The 22,644-nt window shown below is 39.0% G+C and overlaps 1 protein-coding gene across 1 annotated transcript; it reads right to left on the reverse strand.

Moving 5' to 3' along the window:
* Nucleotides 1–501: 501 nt before the first annotated feature.
* LOC128507988 (vitelline membrane outer layer protein 1-like) lies at nucleotides 502–21,844 on the reverse strand. Its single transcript, XM_053479179.1, has 4 exons — nucleotides 21,650–21,844; nucleotides 20,876–20,991; nucleotides 1,408–1,521; nucleotides 502–682 (listed from the first exon to the last, which is right to left on the reverse strand). The coding sequence occupies exons 1-4, from the start codon at nucleotides 21,842–21,844 to the stop codon at nucleotides 502–504; spliced, it is 606 nt and encodes a 201-aa protein (XP_053335154.1).
* Nucleotides 21,845–22,644: the final 800 nt, after the last annotated feature.

A 22,644-nucleotide genomic window follows, 5' to 3' on the forward strand; every position in this document is an offset into this window, starting at 1 on the left:
CTGATATTAGACTTCACTGTGATTCTAGGCAGTAATAGTCTTTGAAATTGTTTTATATCTAACTTTTGATATGTGCCTGTGCAAATTTTATCCTGAAGATCTTTGGACAGTGACCTTACATCCATAGTTGACTGTTTGCAGTACCAGGGACTGAAATGCTCCATCTTTTAATGCTGAGGTAATTAAAATGACCACAGTTTATAGTAAAATGGCTTTGTGTGCTATTGAGATGGTAATCTTTACATGCTTTAGTTTACAAGTAATTTTTAGAGTGGGGGTGGGGTTGATCCTTAAACATATTCATTTTTTTTTTTAAATATATTTTTACTTGTGCGTTAAAAGTTGCACTGAGTAAATACAGCTGGATAAAAATAAAGATGTCCACATTTCAAACTACAAAGCAACAAAATGTGATTCTTTTTGAAAGGGTTGATTCTTTTCTACACCTACTGTAAGAAAAATCCCTATATTTTTCCTGGTGCAACAAGAATAAAAACTACCTTAGTTGCAGCAATAGAAGCGGACATCATTAAGAGCAGTGTCATCTCCTGTAAACTGCATGGGCTCAACTCTCGTTTGGATTCCGCAAATCCCTGCCCCATTACACGAAGGACTCCATTTACCCCATTCTCCCCAGGACATGCCATTGCCAGTCAGTATTTCTCCTGACGTGCATAAGAACCTGTTTTTTTTTTAAATTATTATTATTATTTAAAGAACAAATTTTGCATTATTTCATAACATAAGCCATGTTTATTTGCACTGGAAGTTAAAAAATCTGTTTATTGAGCTGTACAATTTTTATTATAAAGCCTTTTTTTTTATTTTAGATTTTTTTTAAATAAATTTTGTCGTGTCCAATTCTTTCCCCACGATTTTCTCCCTAATTTAGTCATGTCCAATTCCTTCCCTAGGGTGGGCTCCCACATTAAGGCTACTTACCTCCATTCAGCCAGGCGGGCCAAGGATTGGCACATGATTCTTCCGAACCACGTGACAGCAGCCGACCTCTTTTTTTTTAGAACTTCTTGCTCACGCACCATCGGGGGCAGCGTCACACACTCGGAGGACAGCGCTATCCGCTCCCTCCGCGTGAACGAGCTCACAGACACACCGAATGGCTTAGAGCCGTGATTAATGTAGGAGCACTGTACCTCTCATCCCTCCCTGCTGAGAGAGCTCGACCAATTTAGCTCTCTCAAAGCCTCCAGCTGTCAGAGGTTACAGCATCACCCGGGAACCGAACCAGCGTTTTCCGGATGATAGGGCGAGCACTTTACCACTGCGCCACTTTGAGGCCCCATAAAGCAATATTAATACATTATAAACATATACAGTATACACAGACTTCAAATGAATACATTTTCTTTTAAAAATTGATTAGAGTAATTAGTAGATATTGATCACCTTATGTTGTTGACAGCGGTATCATCATCATTTTCTTGAAAATTTTCCACGCGTAACTGAAATGCACTTAGCACTCCGTTTTTGCACCAAATGTCCTGTGTCCACACCCCCCAGCTTAAAGGGAAGAAAAAACAATAGAAATTCTTATGTTAAGAACAAATCTGGTTTTTATTTACTTCTTTTAAACCAAAGTTACCTAGGTGCTAGTAGTTCATGTCTGGAGCTAGGGATCCAAATTTATAGAGAACTTCCTAAGATCTGGCTTTGTTTTTTTTCATGAGCTAGTGAGTCACATAACATCATTGTACAGAAACATGTACATCTCTACCTTCTATTAGACATGAAGTCAAATAATCTTTTAATTCTAGTTATCGGCCATTTGTAACTGATGATATGTGTCCCTTGGTTGGTAAAGAGCAAACTCCAGTATCAGTTAAAATCCTATGTAATACTTGGGCCACTCAGTCATTTATTAGCTGCCAATTTACCCTTTTCAGAGCACTTATTCCGTGGAACATATGTCTTTTTTAAGGGGATTAGAATGCAGTACATTAAGGCTCCCCTCCCTCATGTACATTTTTACTTGGGTCTAGCTACAGGGATATTTAGGTAAGCGGTGTGCATTACATTAATTCTGGGAAATTAAAGCTCAAAAGACTGATCCTATCCTAGTGAAGTGTATTTATCTGTGTTTGGCCCTGAAAAAGTGGACAAAAGACAGGTGGCCTATTATATAGAAAAATATGTTCTGATAGTCAAATAGTCTTCCCTCTTAGGTTTCAACAGCATCTGTACCGGCAACATGTACTTGAGGTAGCCCATGATCACCCCTGGTCAGGATACCTAGAGGTCGCAAAACATATGTGTTCTTAAGCATTTTTTTTTGGCCTGCTCTTAGGAATGATGTGGTGAAGTTTCCTCAGTATTGCCGTGTTTGTTGGTGTACTGGGAAGCCAAATTAAGTTAATTCTTTAGTCCCCCTTTGCCCTACACCTGTACTTGGGGAGCCGTTTAATCTTGTCCTTGTTGACTGTGTCTAGAACTTCTGAAAACTAGTATTTACTTACTCTAATGTGCACTGCTACTAGGTTTCCAAAAATTTTTGGAAAAATTTTAGGTTTCTTTAAATGGAATTACTATTCCTGTTGTGGTTAGTGTTTACTGCATTTGGTTTGCCTAAGGTTGTTCAGAACTGCAAATGAAGCAGTGGTATGACAATAAGATGATTCCTAGGAAATTTCAACCTGCATCTGTCATAGTAATATGCTGAAAACATATTGTGGAGTAGGCGGGGCGATGGCTGACGACCAGAGCCTTGCCATGTTGTGTGTGTGTGTGTGTGTGACTTGTTGAATGTGCTCCGGTTTATGCTTAGGCTGAATTGTATGTACAGTAGGTTCTCGTGTGAATGTGCTGCTCATGCTATACATGCTGTGTGCAGAATAAAGTAGTCCCAGCCATTGCATTGGGCAGCAATTAAGCTCACTCGTCTTTCCAACGTCCTTTCCGGCGGTAAAACGCTACAATATCAAACTCATGAAAGCATCTCTAGTTAAGAAGCCAAGGACTTAACTAATGGTAAGGTAGTCCTGGCTAGATTAATTTCTGTACACGATAGTAGTGAGGAGCTCACTGTTGAAGATTCAGATAGGTTGGAACTAGGCGTACCTCAAGCCTCTTGTAGACTTTCAAACTGTGAGTTGTTATTTGATTTGTATTCTTTCTTAAATAATTAGCTTGATCCCTAGAAGAGTGACGGTACAGTAACTGGCTAAATGAAAAGTTCCCTAGCATTTTTCAGGATGTTTCTCCTTAAATCACACTAGACCACAACTATACTTATTAAGCAGCAAGCTTATTGTATCAAATTCGTTAAAAGCAGCCGTAAAGGAAGAGGTTAAATATTTATTGGAACAGGGGTTGGCCAAACCATGTTGTAGCGCTTGCAGTTCCCCTTTTTATAGGTCCCTAGACCTGATAATTATTATTGGATATGCACTGATTATAGACATCTTAATGTTGTTACAGTCCCTAATGCTTATCCTTTGCCAAGAATGGATAGAATGGACAATGTGGGTTCAACTCATTTTGTGTCAAAGTAAGATTTACATTTGACAGTGTGAAGGCTATGATATGTGATGCACTTGTGCTTACAAGCCCAGATTTGTCTAGGGCTTTTAAGCTTAAAGTTGATACAAGTGCTGTAGGGGCTAGAGCTGTGCTACTACAAAGTATATTTTAGAATACAATTTTCAATATACGTCTTAGTATACTATCAGTTAAATTTAAATGTACTTATTCATATGTATTTATATTTAGTTCACTACTCTCTCGTGCGTGCGCGCTTTTAGACTCATTTTTGTGCACTGAAAGTCATTTTTCCTTATTCAAGATAATTTATGTTTGACCTCTCACTTTTCTGTGCGCTTACTATCAAAAAGCTACACTTGCACAAACTGCAGCAGCGTTATACAGATGCGACTTGCCGCGGCTGTGCTGAGCAAGCTGTAAAAATATACCCTTCATTAACTGTAGGGGGCAGTCGTGTTTCAGTCTGAAGTATTGTGTGTCTACTGAAGCCGAAAATGTGTTATGTCTCTTAGGCGCCCATTGACAGCAAGCGACAGAGCTCATACAGTAGGTGGCCAGGCAGTCTGCGACTTTTACCGTCGCCGCGCACGGCAACTGCATTTGGGTTTGTGCGTTTGCTGGCTTTTACCGCTGAGTGGCGCTATATAACTACAGACTGACTCCTCAGGCCTTAATTTGTTCTCTCCAGGATTAATGAGTCGCAGCTCGGCTATAGTCGCATGTAGTTGCAGATAAAATCAAGTGAACCATTGTAATTAAACGAATTCATAATCACAGTATTAACATTAGAGTACAAATTTATAATTACAATTACTTAAAAAATATTCTTAGGATTGAATTTAAGTAACGTAAACGTTAACACACTGAGCCTTTAGATTTTATGTGTAATTAGAAAAGCTACACGTGTTGGGTCTTGTGTCATCTTTTATTTTGTGTTCTTTAAATTTGTAGTAGATTTGTAAAAACTATATAAGCTATATAGCTACACAACCAATGTTTGTTTTTTTGACTCATTATTATACAATAAATATCAATAGCTCTGGTTCAGATTTTGTATTTTTGTTGTATAAAATACTCAGATGTGGAAATTGCAATTACTGTAGTATTTCTTCAATACAACATATTGTGACTTTTTCATGACTTAATTAAATTTTAAACTGCGTAGAGTAAAAAAAATGTCATAAAAAAAAAAAGACTCTAATTTTATTTAGGTGCGCTCACAATGACGAAAATGATTGTGTATAGAGTGATTACAACCAATACAATTTATGTTATGATAAAGAAAATCTTCATTTCTTCTATTTCAGTAAAACAGTAATAATTTCAATTTTAGAATCTAAAATCCAGAAGATAAAATTTGCAGAAATTTAAAAAGAGGCCTGAATCACTGCAAGTCTTCAAAATCCAGGTCTTAAAGTGGGGAGGGCTGCATTTCATTTATCTGAATGTATAGGTGAGAACAGCTGATTCACACCTGGGGAGGGTGAATAATTTGCATTTGAACGTTGCCTGCCATTGTTAAGCACACACAGTAACACTTACATCCCAGGACAAATAGGAATAAGAGACCCTGATTAAACGGCAAAGATATTATTAAATATTACAACAAAATTCCTCCGCGCTCGGGAAAACTTTATGCGTGCGAGAGGAGGAGATAAACAATAATGGCCCACGTTTAGCGTGTCAGAAAATGAACCAAAACTCTGTGTATACGTGAATTATTAAAATGGTCAGGGTGATTCTCCTTGCTGTTTTTCCCCCAACGCATTTTTTTTTACTTTATGCCTGCAGCTGAGCGCTGATTAGATTACGAAGTTAAAGACGTGGATCACGATATGTCACGGTGTGCGCCTATGAAGGGCGTGCGCCCAAATATACTATCGCTTCTCGCTCACTCTGTAGGCTCCCTAGATAGGCGGCAGGTATATAAAGGGACGGAGCTGCCTATTCGGGCCAGGCGAGGCGCGGAGTTGAGTCCGGGAAGTACGTGATGCGGTGGAGCAGGACAGAGTGGCATGCGAGCGGGGCAATATGACGCGGTCCAGGGACTTCAAACAGGACACTGGAAGTCCGCCCTTTGATCCTCGCGCTCTCGTGGCGCCTTCACTTCGTGCAGGCGGGCTGCCTCCGCGTGCTCCGTTCTGCCACTCTGCCAAATTAAATTAACAAATATTCTAAGTAAACAACAATAGCCCACGTTTAGAAATTCTTTACAAGGCTGCGTTGGACCGGTGTTATGCGCAGAGCGCCGGGGGATGTAGCCTACTGAAGCTCAAATTTCCGAAAACTACACCTGTGACACAGTAACAGTAATATTTCAAACATTTTGCATTTTGCAATCATTACATCTGACCCAACATGAGCAACACAACAATGTGTTTAAAGTACCCGAAATAACCCAGAATTTTGACCCAGCATAAACCACCCAACGATGTGTTTACAGAAACAACACAGCGTCTTTAGTGCGTCTTTTTTGAGTTATTGTAATGTTTTATTCTGAAAGTCTATTTTACCAGTTATTTCTATATTTAAAGTTTGATGTATTTTTTATTTATTTTTTAACATAACAATAAACAGTTACAAACAGATATATAACAGTTCATTCTTTGTACAAATAAAATTATCAGCTAGTGAACTTGATCGTCTGTCAAAACAACATTTAACCAATGTTTGTTTTTTTGACTCATTATTATACAATAAATATCAATATATCTGGTTCAGATTTTTTATTTTTGTTGTACAAAGTTCTCAGATGTGGAAATTACAATCACTGTAGTATTTCTTCTATACAACATATTGTTAAGACTTTTTCATGACTTAATTAAATTTTAAACTGCGTAGAGTAAAACAAATGTCACTTTGCGCCACCTGGCAGTCATTTCACGAATGACTTTAAAATGCAACTGATTTATTTTGGCTGCTGCCGTTTTCCGATGGCAGTGAGTGCGACGGTAATACGCATTTTGGTTGTCCACCTACTGTAAACGTGTCGAGCTCAAACTGTAAATACTGATATGTATTTATTCTTTATTTTCTTCTCTCCTTCAATGATTATACTTCTGTAACTGCGCTTTCTCCATTCAGTATTATTATTATTATTATTATCATTGATAGTAGTAGTGCTCCGAATTTATTATTATTGTTACTATTATTATTGCTATTGTAACGCACCATGTGTGCAAAAAGACGAAGTACAACTAATAATACAAAAATGTATGATATGTTAGCCTAAAACAATTAATTAATTAATTGTGTTTATGCGCTTTAAATAAACACTAAACAATAAACACTGCCTTGTGCAAAGTGAAAGTGAGTTGCACGTACAGCTTTTTGATCAAAAGGCTGATAAACGTGTGCGCAGATATAAGCAGATTTATTGATAAAACTACAGACATAATATGAAACAAACATAAAAATATATGCTACTCGCTAAATACAATGCAAGAGCATGCAGAATCCCCGGGCTTTGACTGCACTTCCTCCATTCATTAGTAAAAATGCTGGGTTTTTGTAAACACATCGTTGGGTTGTTTTATGCTAGGTCAAAATTCTGTGTTATTTCGGGTACTTTAATCACACTGTTGGGTTGCTACATTAATATTAAAAGTGCTGCATGATTAAACTCAATGCAAAAAACGGAAAGAAAAATGTCTCTGTTTCCTCCCTTTTGTTCCGGTGTTTATGCAGTAAACCCATGGGTAAACAGGATGATTTAGGTATTTAATTAAACACGAATATATATATAAGGGGCATTTTAATTTAAATCCAACATTTTAATGGTTAGTGATTGGTGCATGGGCGTCAACTCGCATGGTCTTTGATATTCTATTGTCATTCATACTGCCATTGTTTTAAAGCCCTTTACTAAAGCATTCTTTGGTTAGTAAGTAAGTAAATAAGTAAGCAAATAAAACAGAAATACTTCAGCCTAGTAAAAGTACCCTAGCATGAGTTTATATATGATTAAAGTATTATGTATGAAAAAAATCTAATTTATAAACAGTGGTGTGAAAAACTATTTGCCCCCTTCCTGATTTCTTACTCTTTTGCATGTTTGTCTCACTTAAATGTTTCTGCTCATCAAAAACCGTTAACTATTAGTCAAAGATAACATAATTGAACACAAAATGCAGTTTTTAAATGAAGGGTTACGTTATTAAGGGAGAAAAAAAACCTCCAAATCTACATGGCCCTGTGTGAAAAAGTGATTGCCCCCCTTGTTAAAAAAAAACTTAACTGTGGTTTATCACACCTGAGTTCAATTTCTGTAGTCACCCCCAGGCCTGATTACTGCCACACCTGTTTCAATCAAAAAATCACTTAAATAGGAGCTACATGACACAGAGAAGTAGACCAAATAAACCTCAAAAGCTAGACATCATGCCAAGATCCAAAGAAATTCAGGAACAAATGAGAACAAGAGTAATTGAGATCCATCAGTCTGGTAAAGGTTATAAAGCCATTTCTAAAGCTTTGAGACTCCAGCGAACCACAGTGAGAGCCATTATCCACAAATAACAAAAAAAACATCTCAATGATTGCCAAGACTTTTGGGAAAATACCTTGTGGACCGATGAGACAAAAGTTTAACTTTTTGGAAGGTGCGTGTCCAGTTACATCTGGCGTAAAAGTAACACAGCATTTCAGAAAAAGAACATCATACCAACAGTAAAATATGGTGGTGGTAGTGTGATGGTCTGGGGTTGTTTTGCTGCTTCAGGACCTGGAAGGCTTGCTGTGATAGATGGAACCATAAATTCTACTGTCTACCAAAAAATCCTGAAGGAAAATGTCCGGCCATCTGTTCGTCAACTCAAGCTGAAGCGATCTTGAGTGCTGCAGCAGGACAATGACCCAAAACACACCAGCAAATTCACCTCTGAATGGCTGAAGAAAAACAAAATGAAGACTTTGGAGTGGCCTAGTCAAAGTCCTGACCTGAATTCTATTGAGATGTTGTGGCATGACTTTAAAAAGGTGATTGATGCTAGAAAACCCCCAAATAAAGCTGAATTACAACAATTCTGCAAAGATGAGTGGGCCAAAATTCCTCCAGAGCGCTGTAAAAGACTCTTTGCAAGTTATCGCAAACGCTTGATTGCAGTTATTGCTGCTAAGGGTGGCCCAACCAGTTCTTAGGTTCAGGGGGCAATTAATTTTTCTTACAGGGCCATGTAGGTTTGGATTTTTTTTCCCCTAAATAATAAAAACCATCATTTAAAAACTGCATTTTGTGTTTACTTGTGTTATCTTTGACTAATTGTTAAATGTGTTTGATGATCAGAAACATTTTGTGTGACAAACATGCAAAAGAATAAGAAATCAGGAAGGGGGCAAATAGTTTTTCACACCACTGTATATGATATGGTAGTATATAAAAAGAAAAAGCTCAATGAGTGCTCATATGTAAAGCAAACGCAATTATTAATTAATTGTGTATATTTAACTTCATTTAGCCATTTAAGTTATATGAAAAATGAAGGTTCTACCAACCTACTATTATTTTCTGTTCAAATTTAAAGATGCCCACGCGTATGTACAAAAAGACGAATACAAAGAATACAAAAGTGAATAATAATAAAGTTAGCCTAATACAATATTGTTTCCAATGCTGAAGCAAACAGGATTTTGTTTTAGTCTATTCGCTGAATACAACGCGACAGCGTGCACCCACAGAACCCCCCAGTTACTGTAATCCCTCTTTTCACCTTTCATTCATGGTAGGTGTAAATGTATCAAACCGGTTTTGCTTTTAATGGAATTTACAGAAATGGGGGGTTTAAAACGATTTAACTTTGACAGACAGAGGCTTGGGCTTTGCCTGTGTCTTCTTTAGCGCGCTTTGTCTTTGGCCCTGACACCTTTTACCGGTGCGACCGGATGATCACACGGAGTGTCGCGGTATCACGACCCGGCCCATTCTGAACAGTTTATGCGCGGCTCTGCCCCTCGCGTGACCCGCGTCGTTACATACATATCCACAAACACTTATCACAAATTGCATTTTATATGAATGTCACATATGAGACGCGCGCACAAACAATTCAATTTTCAATTCAATTTTATTTATATAGTGCTTTTAACAATGGTCATTGTCTCAAAGCAGCTTCACAAAAATTAAAGAAATTCATTAAAAAAAATGAAATTGAATAATAATAATAATAATAATAATAATAAATTGTGTATGTGTGAGAAAAATGTGTCTAGATAATAATGAGATGAATGAATTAAGTGTCTCTGATGAGCAAGCCAAGGGTGACGGCGACAGTGGCAAGGAAAAACTTCCTGAGATGGCACTAGGAAGAAACCTTGAGAGGAACCCATCCTCATTTGGCTGATAACAGATAAAGATGATATAACATCATGTGTGTTATGCAGCTGAAAGTACAATATAACAAATTCTTTAAATTAACATTTTTGAAGTCCAGTTCAGCATAGGGATGAGTCAGTAGGTGCAGAGGGCAGATGGGGTCTGGATCACTGGGAGTACAGGAGCAGGATGTGAAGCTCCAACCATCATAAAGCAGAATCCAGCTGGAGCTGGTCCTTCTCTGGATGCCTTGGGATCCTCGCAGGGTTGGCCTTTGTCTACTGAGGCTGGTACAATCTCCAGATGCCTCGGGATGGGTAGAAAAGTACAGAACAGATGGAGAGAATTAGTGTAGTTGCCATTCAGGATAGATGTACTGAAGTATGAAGTTATGGGATGAGTTATGCATATGCCAGATTAAAGAGATGCGTCTTAAGTCTACTTTTAAACTGGGAAACTGTATCTGAGCCCCGAACACTGTCTGAAAGGCTATTCCAAAGCTTTGGAGCTAAGTATGAAAAAGCCCTACCCCCTTTTGTAGATTTTGAAATTCTGGGAATTACAAGAAGTCCAGAGTTTTGTGATCTTCAGAAGTGTGGTGGATTATAGCGTATCAAACACATAATTATATAATATATTCACATACAAACACATACTGTATACACATAAAAACATAATATATTCAGTAAATTTGTCAATCACTTAAATTTGATTGGTACCATTATATGTATATATATATATATATATATATATATATATATTGTAGCGAATAACAGGGCTCCAGGTCAATGGATCACATTCCTGAACACCCTCTTCCAGCATGCATGGCACCATCCTGATAACCTTATCTGGTTTGCTATCTTAAGGGGGGACGTCTGTAAAACTAAGAAACTCCACAAGGCCAGATGCTTTGAAGTAGACCCCGAAACTGAGGGTGTAAATTGGCGATCCGGTAAACAAAGAAGACAGTTTTACAGCTCCACCCCGAGCTGGGGGGGAAGGGGCCTCATCATACGGCATGGACACTATTTTAAACATCTTTAAAGTGTGCCAGTAGGGCAAAACGTATTCACATATATTTACTCAGTTTCTTTTATTCCTGTGTATATTTTTAATTAATCTGCATAACGTTAAAGGTGTAATCAGCATTTACAAACCTTTTTATTAGATAAAGGAAGGAATGAGTGGGTAAGATATGTAATGTTTGGTGTCAATCTCAAGCTGGCTTTATTTCAAGAATGTTGGTGAACATGGGTAATTGGTAGCATGAACAGAGCTCATGCAAAATTACTTTTTATAAAGTATTAAAAACTCCAACCGGATGGGTCACACGTGACAGCCGAAACACCTGGCTAATTTATGCATGGAAGGAGGAACCACGTGAGGTGTGGCTAAGCCCTGCAATCACATCCGATTGGATGAATCACCTGTGGGACGGACTGACCCCCAAGGGACAAAAACCCTCAGGAAGTCCACAGTAGAAAAGAAGAGAAGATATCATCACAACTACAACCTACAACATCTTCCAAGCAGCTCGGGCTCCCGCCCTTGCGGGCGCTGCGCCGCCGCTGCTGGCGTCATCCGCTCTTCAAGAACTCTCAACGAGACTTCGTGCCAGAACTCCAAAGTCCCGCAACGAAGTCCCGCACTTGCCAAACTGTTGCTGTGTATGTGTGTGTGCGTGCGTTCAAGTAGTGTAGTTTCATGTATCGTAGATTAGTCAAATAAATTCTCGTTTCTTTATAAAGAACTGTTGTCTTGGTCATGTATTTTAAAGTCTAAACATTTGCCCAGATTGTGTTACCTTGCTCATAAATTGCTAAATACTAGATTGTGTGTTATAGCCGTTGGCCATGTGATAACCAGAACTGGTAAGATACACTAAATTGTGCTAAACGCTGGACGGGTAGTCGATAAAGTGTACGTTATAAATTTTTATTCAATTAATCAAATTTAACCAAATCGTTAAAGATTCGATACAACTCTGACCCAGAGCTAAAAATTTACTTATTAATGATGACGGATGCGTTGGCATTGTGTCCACATTAAAATGTCTATATTTATTGGTGGACAATGCAACCGTCATTCGTTGTCTTTATTATGTAAACCCTACGTATTAATGATAAGGAATGCCGGAAGCTATTCATGGTCATTATCATTGTTAAAACGCTACAATATATATATTGTTCATTCATGTCGTCTGATGATGGCGACACATTTTTCGCATATTCACGAATCAGGACATTTGCATAATTAACACTATCAGATAGCCTACTATCAGGAAATTAAATTAATTTTAATACCATTTGAACCGAGGCATTGCCATGTCTTTCACTGTTTTGTCCCTTTTAAGACATTACAAAAACTATATAGGAAAGTTTTAAAGCACGAAGTTCATTATGAAAATAATATGGAGCACATATACACACGTTCATTATGTAATATCTGTTGTAAAACAAAATAAAATTTATGTTTGCTTCAGCATTGGAACCAATATTGTTTATTTTTCTATGTGTATGGATATCTTCGCAACTGGTGTTCGTACATACAACAGCCAGACACTTTTCAACCTAAATAACCCGGTTAATGATATCCCTGATGAGCTGCGGGAAAAGCTATGCGTCCTCGGCTTGCTGCGTGAACCAGGCCTCGAAGCCTCGGCGTTGCCTGATGCCGGAGGCCGGAGAAAGGGTCATTGGAAGCAGTGCCCGAGGAAGCGGAAGCGCGGCAAGCGGGCGGGAGTCTGTGCTAGGCTAAAAACAAACCCTAGCCGGCCGGCTCTCCCATCCATCATCTTATCTAACGTCTGCTCCCTGGACAATAAACTGGACTACATCCGACTCCAGCAGGCTACACAGCGTGAGGTTAGAGACTGCTGTGTCTTTGTTTTCACGCAGACATGGCTCAGCGACAGAGTACCGGTCGCCGCTATTCAGCTAGACGGGCTAGCCTCGTTTCGCGTCGACAGAAATGCAGCTCTGTGCGGTAAGACTCGTGGTGGCGGCTTATGTGTTTACATCAACACAAAATGGTGCAAGAACTCTGTGCTAGTTTCTAGTTATTGCTCATTGCTAGTGGAGTTTATGATTGTTAGATGCAGACCTTTTTATTTACCACGGGAATTCACCACTGTTTTCATTATCGGAGTGTACATTCCACCTAGCGCTAATGCTAAGGAAGCGCTATGGGAACTGTATACAAAGATCAGTGAACTGCAAAATACACACCCGGATGGACTGTTTATTGTTGCTGGAAATTTCAACCATGCAAATCTCAAGTCAGTGCTTTCTAGATTCCATCAGGATGTGAACTTTGCAACGAGAGGGAAAAACACGCTGGATCTTGTTTACACAAACATCCCCGGCGCATATCGGGCAGAGCCCCGCCCCCACCTCGGCTACTCAGACCACATCTCTGTTATGCTAATTCCAGCATACAGACCATTCATCTTAAAATGCTTAAAACCGGTTCTGAAGCAGGTGAAAACCTGGCCAGCAGGAGCCATCTCTGCTCTTCAGGACTGTTTCGAGAGCACTGACTGGAACATGTTTAGGGAGGCTGCAACTTACGGCGACTTCACTGACTTGGAGGAGTACACGTCATCAGTGACCAGCTACATCAACAAGTGCACCGATGACGTCACTGTCTCCAAGAGCATCATCTCACGACCCAACCAGAAACCGTGGATTACTGCGAAAGTGCGTGCACTTCTGAGGACCAGAGACTCTGCCTTCAAAGTGGGAGACAAGGTGGCCCTCAAAACAGCAAGGGCCAAACTTTCTCGGGCCATCAGAGAGGCAAGGCGCGCACACGCCCAGAGAATCCACAATCACTTCAGGGACAGCGGCGACACAGGACGACATCACCTGCCTGTGACAGTGATGCGCTGAACAACTTCTACGCTCGGTTTGACAGGCAGAACGACGTGGCGGCGAGAAAGACCACCCCTCCTTCGAACAACCAGGTGCTGTGTCTCACTACAGCTGAGGTGAGGAAAACTCATAATAATAAACAGTTACAAACAGAGATATAACAGGTCATTCTTTATACAAATAAAATTATTAGCTAGTGAACTTGGTTGTCTGTCTAAACAACATTTAACCAATTTTTTTTTTTTTATCATTATTGTGTAATAAATATCAATAGCTCTGGTTCAGATTTTGTATTTTTGTTGTATAAAATACTCAGATGTGGAAATTGCAATTACTGTAGTATTTCTTCAATACAACATATTGTGACTTTTTCATGACTTAATTATATTTTAAACTGCGTAGAGTAAAAAAATGTCACTTTGCGCCACCTGGCGGTCATTTCACGAATGACTTTAAAATGCAACTGATTTATGCTGCCGTTTTCCGACGGCAGTGAGTGCGACAGTAATACGCATTCTGGTTGTCCACCTACTGTAAACGTGTCGAGCTCAAACTGTAAATACTGATATGTATTTATTCTTTATTTTCTTCTCTCCTTCAATGATTATACTTCTGTAACTGCGCTTTCTCCATTCAGTATTATTATTATTATTATTATCATTGATAGTAGTAGTGCTCCGAATTTATTATTATTGTTACTATTATTATTGCTATTGTAACGCACCATGTGTGCAAAAAGACGAAGTACAACTAATAATACAAAAATGTATGATATGTTAGCCTAAAACAATTAATTAATTAATTGTGTTTATGCGCTTTAAATAAACACTAAACAATAAACACTGCCTTGTGCAAAGTGAAAGTGAGTTGCACGTACAGCTTTTTGATCAAAAGGCTGATAAACGTGTGCGCAGATATAAGCAGATTTATTGATAAAACTACAGACATAATATGAAACAAACATAAAAATATATGCTACTCGCTAAATACAATGCAAGAGCATGCAGAATCCCCGGGCTTTGACTGCACTTCCTCCATTCATTAGTAAAAATGCTGGGTTTTTGTAAACACATCGTTGGGTTGTTTTATGCTAGGTCAAAATTCTGTGTTATTTCGGGTACTTTAATCACACTGTTGGGTTGCTACATTAATATTAAAAGTGCTGCATGATTAAACTCAATGCAAAAAACGGAAAGAAAAATGTCTCTGTTTCCTCCCTTTTGTTCCTGTGTTTATGCAGTAAACCCATGGGTAAACATGATGATTCAAGAATTTAATTAAACATGAATATATATATAAGTGGCATTTTAATTTAAATTCAACATTTTAATGGTCAGTGATTGGTGCATGGGCGTCAACTCGCACATTCTGTAATATTCTATTGTCATTCATACTGCCATTGTTTTAAAGCCCTTTACTAAAGCATTCTTTGGTTAGTAAGTAAGTAAATAAGTAAGCAAATAAAACAGAAATACTTCAGCCTAGTAAAAGTACCCTAGCATGAGTTTATATATGATTAAAGTATTATGTATGAAAAAAATCTAATTTATAAACAGTGGTGTGAAAAACTATTTGCCCCCTTCCTGATTTCTTACTCTTTTGCATGTTTGTCTCACTTAAATGTTTCTGCTCATCAAAAACTATTAACTATTAGTCAAAGATAACATAATTGAACACAAAATGCAGTTTTTAAATGAAGGGTTACGTTATTAAGGGAGAAAAAAAAACTCCAAATCTACATGGCCCTGTGTGAAAAAGTGATTGCCCCCCTTGTTAAAAAAAAAACTTAACTGTGGTTTATCACACAATGTGTGGTTTATCACACAAAAATATTCAATTTCTGTAGTCACCCCCAGGCCTGATTACTGCCACACCTGTTTCAATCAAAAAATCACTTAAATAGGAGCTACCTGACACAGAGAAGTAGACCAAAAGCACCTCAAAAGCTAGACATCATGCCAAGATCCAAAGAAATTCAGGAACAAATGAGAACAAGAGTAATTGAGATCCATCAGTCTGGTAAAGGTTATAAAGCCATTTCTAAAGCTTTGGGACTCCAGCGAACCACAGTGAGAGCCATTATCCACAAATGGCAAAAACATGGAACAGTGGTGAACCTTCCCAGGAGTGGCCGGCCGACCAAAATTACCCCAAGAGCGCAGAGACAACTTATCCGAGAGGCCACAAAAGACCCTAGGACAACATCTAAAGAACTGCAGGCCTCACTTGCCTTAATTAAGGTCAGTGTTCACGACTCCACCATAAGAAAGAGACTGGGCAAAAACGGCCTGCATGGCAGATTTTCAAGGCGCAAACCACTTTTAAGCAAAAAGAACATCAAGTCTCGTCTCAATTTTGCTAAAAAAAACATCTCAATGATTGCCAAGACTTTTGGGAAAATACCTTGTGGACCGATGAGACAAAAGTTTAACTTTTTGGAAGGTGCGTGTCCAGTTACATCTGGCGTAAAAGTAACACAGCATTTCAGAAAAAGAACATCATACCAACAGTAAAATATGGTGGTGGTAGTGTGATGGTCTGGGGTTGTTTTGCTGCTTCAGGACCTGGAAGGCTTGCTGTGATAGATGGAACCATAAATTCTACTGTCCGATCTCACGACCCAACCAGAAACCGTGGATTACTGCGGAAGTGCGTGCACTTCTGAGGACCAGAGACTCTGCCTTCAAAGTGGGAGACAAGGTGGCCCTCAAAACAGCTAGGGCCAAACTTTCTCGGGCCATCAGAGAGGCAAGGCGCGCACATGCCCAGAGAATCCACAATCACTTTAGGGACAGCGGCGACAGGACGACATCACCTGCCTGTGACAGTGACGGCTCCCTCCCAAATGCGCTGAACAACTTCTAAGCTCGGTTTGACAGGCAGAACGACGTGGCGGCGAGAAAGACCACCCCTCCTCCGAACGACCAGATGCTGTGTCTCACTACAGCTGAGGTAAGGAAAACTCTTCGCAGAGTCAACCCACGTAAAGCTGCTGGACCAGACAACATCCCAGGCAGAGTGCTCAGAGAATGTGCTGAACAGCTGGCAGATGTTCTCACCGACATCTTCAACATCTCTCTAAAAGCCGTCGTTCCCACGTGCTTCAAGGCCACCACCATCGTCCCCGTGCCCAAAAAGTCTACTGTGTCCTGTCTCAATGACTACCATCCCATTGCACTTTGTAGCGTCTGGTTAGGATCACAGATGATCGTTTGGACTCTATGAATGCAAGAGACCCTTTTAGCCTTTGGCATTTGCCTATAAATTACAGGTCTGGACCCATGTTTTACATTTATATGGGTGTTTATTGCCAGTGAGTTCCCCACCCTTATCACAAGGAGGCTAAACAGATCAGTTCCCAAGTCTCTACATCAAACTTCAAACACATTCCAAACACTAGCAGGGGACCTCTGAGCCAGCCACCAACAGTCTAACCAGACCAGGGGTCTGGCTCCACACTTGCAATACACATCACGCACACACATAAGGACATTTACTCTATTTTATACCATGATTTTGCTATTATAAAGGTATCCTGTATATGCAGGCATTGTATGTATGCTCCCTTATCTGATTACACTAGTTACAACTTTTTATTTGCCTTATTTAGACTCTAATTGCCTATATTCAAGTGTATAAATGTATCTCCTTTTTCCTATCTCCTAAAAGTGCCTTTCTTGGTATCAAAATGATCTAATCCTTATTTCTCAAACAATGATGTATTCCATGTGATTACAAAAGACATTATGTACTTTCTACAATATTTTGAAATAAACTGCAACAACCCTCTGGACCAGCAGTAAAAATTCCAATGGGCCATAAAAGGAGACAAAGAAAGTTTCTCCCGCTAAAAATTCATGCCTTTGATTGGCCATTCCACCCAAACAGTGGGTGTGTCAGGGCACTATCAAAAGTCCCTAACCCAGGCTATTCGGTGCTCAGAAACCCTCTTCTTTTGAGACGAACACTTCTTCTACTCTCTGCAAAACTCATCTCTTGAGTTTAACCTTCGGCAGTGTTACCTTCAAGAAACTTTGTCAACTCGCTGTGGACTATTCCTCCCTCTCGAGGAACCAGAGGAAAATCTCCAGCGCACACCTTGAGATCGACCATCTACACCCTCGTGTCTACTGAATCAGGACTCTTTTTCATAAACAGAGACCAATGCAAGTATCCTTTAAAACTCTTTAGATGCGTGTATAAGTTTTAGCCCCTTTTAAGGTGAACCTTGAGTCTTTGATGATTCTCATTGGGTTGTGGTTAATCGATGTGAAGTACTGCCATTCTTTTGTTCTTTTCTTTCTTCCTCACTGTTCTTTTACCCTGTATGTACTGTATGTGTTGTTTAACGTGGTTATATGTTAGCTATAGCCCCCTTTATTAAATTAATTGTTTTCACTATAGATTGGATTGTGTGCTGCACACAATCCAAAGTCACTGAATTGTTGATCCGTCGGTTACATGCTAAATTACTGCTAGCACTGCAAAGTAGGGAAGCTATCCTTCCTTGGCCAGGAAATAACCTTTCCTAGAATTGATAAATAATTATAGTACCTGCTCGGTGGACGGACAGATCAGATAATTGTACATTAATTCTGCTACAGTTAATTCTAATCTAAATATTTATTATTAGTTATAACCAGTTATAATTAGTTGTAAATATTCCCTTTTAAGCTAATTTGCTACAACTTACACCCACCATCATGAAGTGCTTTGAGCGGCTCATCATGAGACACATCAAGACCCTGCTGCCCTCCTCACTGGACCCATTGCAATTTGCGTACCATCCTAACCGCTCAACGGACGACGCCATCTCCACTACACTACATCTTGCCCCTTACACATTTGGACAAGAAGGACACATATCTTCGAATGCTGTACATAGATTTCAGCTCAGCATTCAACACTATCATCCCCCAACAACTGATTGGGAAGCTGAACCTGTTGGGCCTGAACACCTTCCTCTGCAACTGGATCCTGGACCTTCTGACCGGTAGGCCTCAGTCAGTACGGATCGGGAACTGCACCTCCAGCCCCACACACTGAGCACTGGGGCCCCACAAGGCTGTGTGCTCAGTCCCCTGCTGTTCACACTGCTGACTCACGACTGTGTAGCAACACACAGTTCGAACCACATCATTAAGTTCACTGATGACACGCCCGCGGTGGGTCTCATTAGCAAGAACGACGAGTCAGCGTACAGAGAGGAAGTGCAGAGGCTAATGGACTGGTGTAAAGACAACAACCTGTCTCTAAATGTTGACAAGACAAAGGAGATGGTTGTTGACTTTAGGAGGACACAAGGCGACCATTCTCTGCTGAGCATCAACGGCTCCTCTGTGGGAATAGTCGAAAGCACCAAATTCCTGGGTGTCCACCTAGAGAAGGACCTCAGCTGGTCCCTCAACATCAGCTCCCTACACAAGAAAGCCCAACAGCATCTCTTCTTTCTGAGAAGACTGAGGAAGGCCCAGCTTCCACCACCGATCCTGACCACCTTCTATAGAGGAACTATCGAGAGCATCCTGAGCGGCTGCATCACTGTCTGGTTTGGGAATTGTGCCATATCGGACCGCAAAACCCTACAGCGGATAGTGAGGACAGCGGAAAAGATCATCGGGGTCTCTCTCCCCTCTATTGAAGACATCTACACCACACGCAAAGCCACCAGCATTGTGGCTGATCGGACACCCCTCTCACACACACTTCACACTCCTGCCATCTGGAAAAAGGTACCGAAGCATGCGGGCACACACATCCAGACTGTGCAACAGTTTTTTTCCACAAGCCATCCGTCTCCTCAACAAAAAGGGACTGGACTGATCAACACACACACACACACACACACACACACACACACAAACATTATCACACAGCTTAACTCAACTACCTCAAAATATTGGGACTGGACTGACTAATCAACACAAGTGCAGACACACTGACCTACACCACCAAATTATCATACACACCAACCTGTAAATGCTTCACTGTTTATCTTTAGCACAATGATCATTACTGGACTAATTTTTGCACTAATTCCTCAATTGTTGCTGCTGCTTTTAAAGAATGTTTATGTTTACCCACTACCTCAACACCATATTTTATGTTCTGTTATGTCGTGGTTGCGCACTGTCATTTTGTTGTTGCTCTTGTTTGCACATTTGCACGTGCACTTTATGTTGTCTGTAAAAATGTTATACTTAGCTAGTTAGTTTTTGTTAATTTATGTTGTAATTTATGTTAGGTCTCTCTGTCCTGTCTCTGCTAGCCAGCTAACTAGGCCTCTTGGTTAGCTAGTTTAGTGTCTATGTTAATTTATGTTGTAAATTTATGTTGCATGTAGCACCTTGGTCCTGGAGGAACGTTGTTTCGTTTCACTGTGTACTAACTGTATATGGTTGTAATGACAATAAAGCCTATTTGAACTTGAACTTGTTTTATGCCAAGTAATTATACACAATTCATAGTTGTACTTAGTCAGTGAAGCACAACACTTTTATTTAAATTCTCGAATGTTGCTTGCAGCAAGTTGCGGCACGCCGCCACCAAATTGCGTCATCTTGCAGTAAACACACGCAGTCTTAATGACGACATCTGTAACTCTGCAACTATTCCAGCCAACCAGAGACTAGAAATGCTACCGCTGCAATAAGAATATACAGTACTCATAGTATATTAATCATGTATTGTATATGTATTATACCACTGTAAAAATTGCTGTAATGTACTTATACATGTACACTTATATATATGTAATGTATAATTCAAAAAATATATACTTAAATTGTATTAATTACTGTCAGGTATATACAGTACAGTACATTAGTACACACACAGCCATATACTGTAAGTGTACTAAGTATACTTGAAGTTGTTCCACTTTAGCACACAAAAGTATACTTAACACACTTAAAATTGTGCTTTTGTACAATTTAATTACAACTTAAATACACTTGATACAAAATTAGTTGTTTCAAAATAGCAAACTTCAAGTATCCTAAACATTAGTATGCTGCAAGCATACTTAAATATGCTTGGATTTAATATACTTAGCATATTTTTTTTTTTTTTCATTTTTCACTTGTGTAGTCAGCAAGTGGTTTGTGTACATTAGTGTACTTGCTATCAATTTTTCCAGTATACTGAAGAGTGTAAAATGTAAGCTAAATTATTTTGGTTGCATGTGAAAGTTTACCTCCCTACATCAGATTTCACTGTAGAATATAACTTATTTTCTGCTTCAAGTACAGTGCAGCGGAGGGCAATTCCATTTAGGGCTGTATTATCCCCATCGCCTACTAGTCGTTCAACCTGAAAGAAAAACATTTAATTAACATTAGTTAAAATTAAATATGTTAAATAAGTAATAAAACATTCAACTCAAACAGAGAGAAACCAGAGAGACAAAATGTCATTATTAATCATTATTATATATAATGATTTTCTCTCTCTCTCGCTCTCTTTCACACACACATTTAATAATATGAAAAAAATCTAATTTTGATCATTTTAACAATATTGGGAGTCAGATATATACACTCAACAAAAATATAAAGCAACACCTTTGTTTCTGCTCCGATTTTTCATGAGATGGACTTAAAGATCTAAAATTCATTCCAGATACACAATATTACCATTTCTCTCAAACATTGTTCACAAATCAGTCTAAATGTGTGATAGTGAGCACTTCTGCTTTGCTGAGATAATCCATCCCACCACACAGGTGTGCCACATCAGGATGCTGATCTGACATCATGAGTAGTGCACAGGTGTACCTTATACTGCCCACAATAAAGACACACCAAAGACTGACTAAAATGAAAGAATGACGGAGAGTTATGGACTGGCCAAGTCAAAACCCAGATCAGAATCCTACTGAGATCCTGTGGGGTGATTTAAAACAAAATGTGCATACAAAAAACATATCAAACATCACCGCTGAAAGAACTCTTAATATAAATGTACTTACTTTGAGACTAAAGCCTGAAGCAAAGGTTCTGTAGGGACAAAAATCTTTTCGATATGCCCATGAGCCCCATCTCTGTCCATTACTAACTGTAATCATGCCTATAGGAAACCTCTCTTCCTGTCCGTTACTAACACTTAAGAACTGCCCAAAGGAGAGAACAAACAAAGGGAAAACAATTCTAAGCACAAAATCCATGCCTTTTGATCAATCTAGATTCGAAATAGTTAGGTTTTTAGATGATCACAGTCTTCTGTCCTAAAAATAGTAACTGAAAAGCATCAAAATTCAAGACAAATTGAGGCTGCACAGAACTGTTTATATGCTGCCAAGACGAAAAAACACTAGGTGCTTAAGTCTCCTCCTCTATCAGTTAACAAAGTAACATTACATGACTTTTTAAAAAGACATTAATCCAATGTGGAATTTGCTGTTTCCAGTAGAAACCACAATAGACAAGTGATGTTTATATTGTAGCACAAGTATTACAGTAAATGATCTCTCTCCTCAGAAAAAATAATCTTATACGTATTTATCTAAGATAGACTCTAAAGACTGTTGGAATGTTCTATAAAGATTCTTTCTTATTCTCATTTTAACTTAAACAAGCATTATAAAGGGAGGTGAATTAAGTAAAGAAACCATTTTGTACATTACTATGAGGTCATAAAATAGTTACTTTAAAATCAACATAAACAATCACATGAATGTTTTGACAGTTGGATGTATCTTTTTTTTTTGCCAGTTGGATCTTATTGGCCTAACTTTAATTTTTTTTTTAATAAGATTTAATAATTTTTTTTTCTTCACATGGAAAAAAACAGTGGCTGTAACACTAATCCTAGATCTTCTGCCAAACAGTCTCAACATTAAATTAGCTTAGGAGTTCAATATGTAAGATTGAATTTGTATTAAAATGCTGATTACATGGATCGTGGCACCTATCACCAAAGAAATTGGTGATACCAAAGATTACAGATTAAACATGAGAGAGGTTA

The sequence above is a fragment of the Clarias gariepinus genome, chromosome 19 (assembly GCF_024256425.1).
Source record: "Clarias gariepinus isolate MV-2021 ecotype Netherlands chromosome 19, CGAR_prim_01v2, whole genome shotgun sequence".
Taxonomy (NCBI): domain Eukaryota; kingdom Metazoa; phylum Chordata; class Actinopteri; order Siluriformes; family Clariidae; genus Clarias; species Clarias gariepinus.

What these genes read in the sequence shown, in the direction of transcription:
- LOC128507988 (XM_053479179.1), bottom strand. Translation starts at nt 21,844, where the DNA reads ATGGATTTTGTGCTTAGAATTGTTTTCCCTTTGTTTGTTCTCTCCTTT. An exon ending in GTGAAATCTGATGTAGGGAG is followed by an intron (nt 1,522 to 20,875) that starts GTAAACTTTCAC and finishes CTTCCCTTTAAG; the next exon opens with CTGGGGGGTGTGGACACAGG. An exon ending in ACCGCTGTCAACAACATAAG is followed by an intron (nt 683 to 1,407) that starts GTGATCAATATC and finishes AAAAAAAAACAG; the next exon opens with GTTCTTATGCACGTCAGGAG.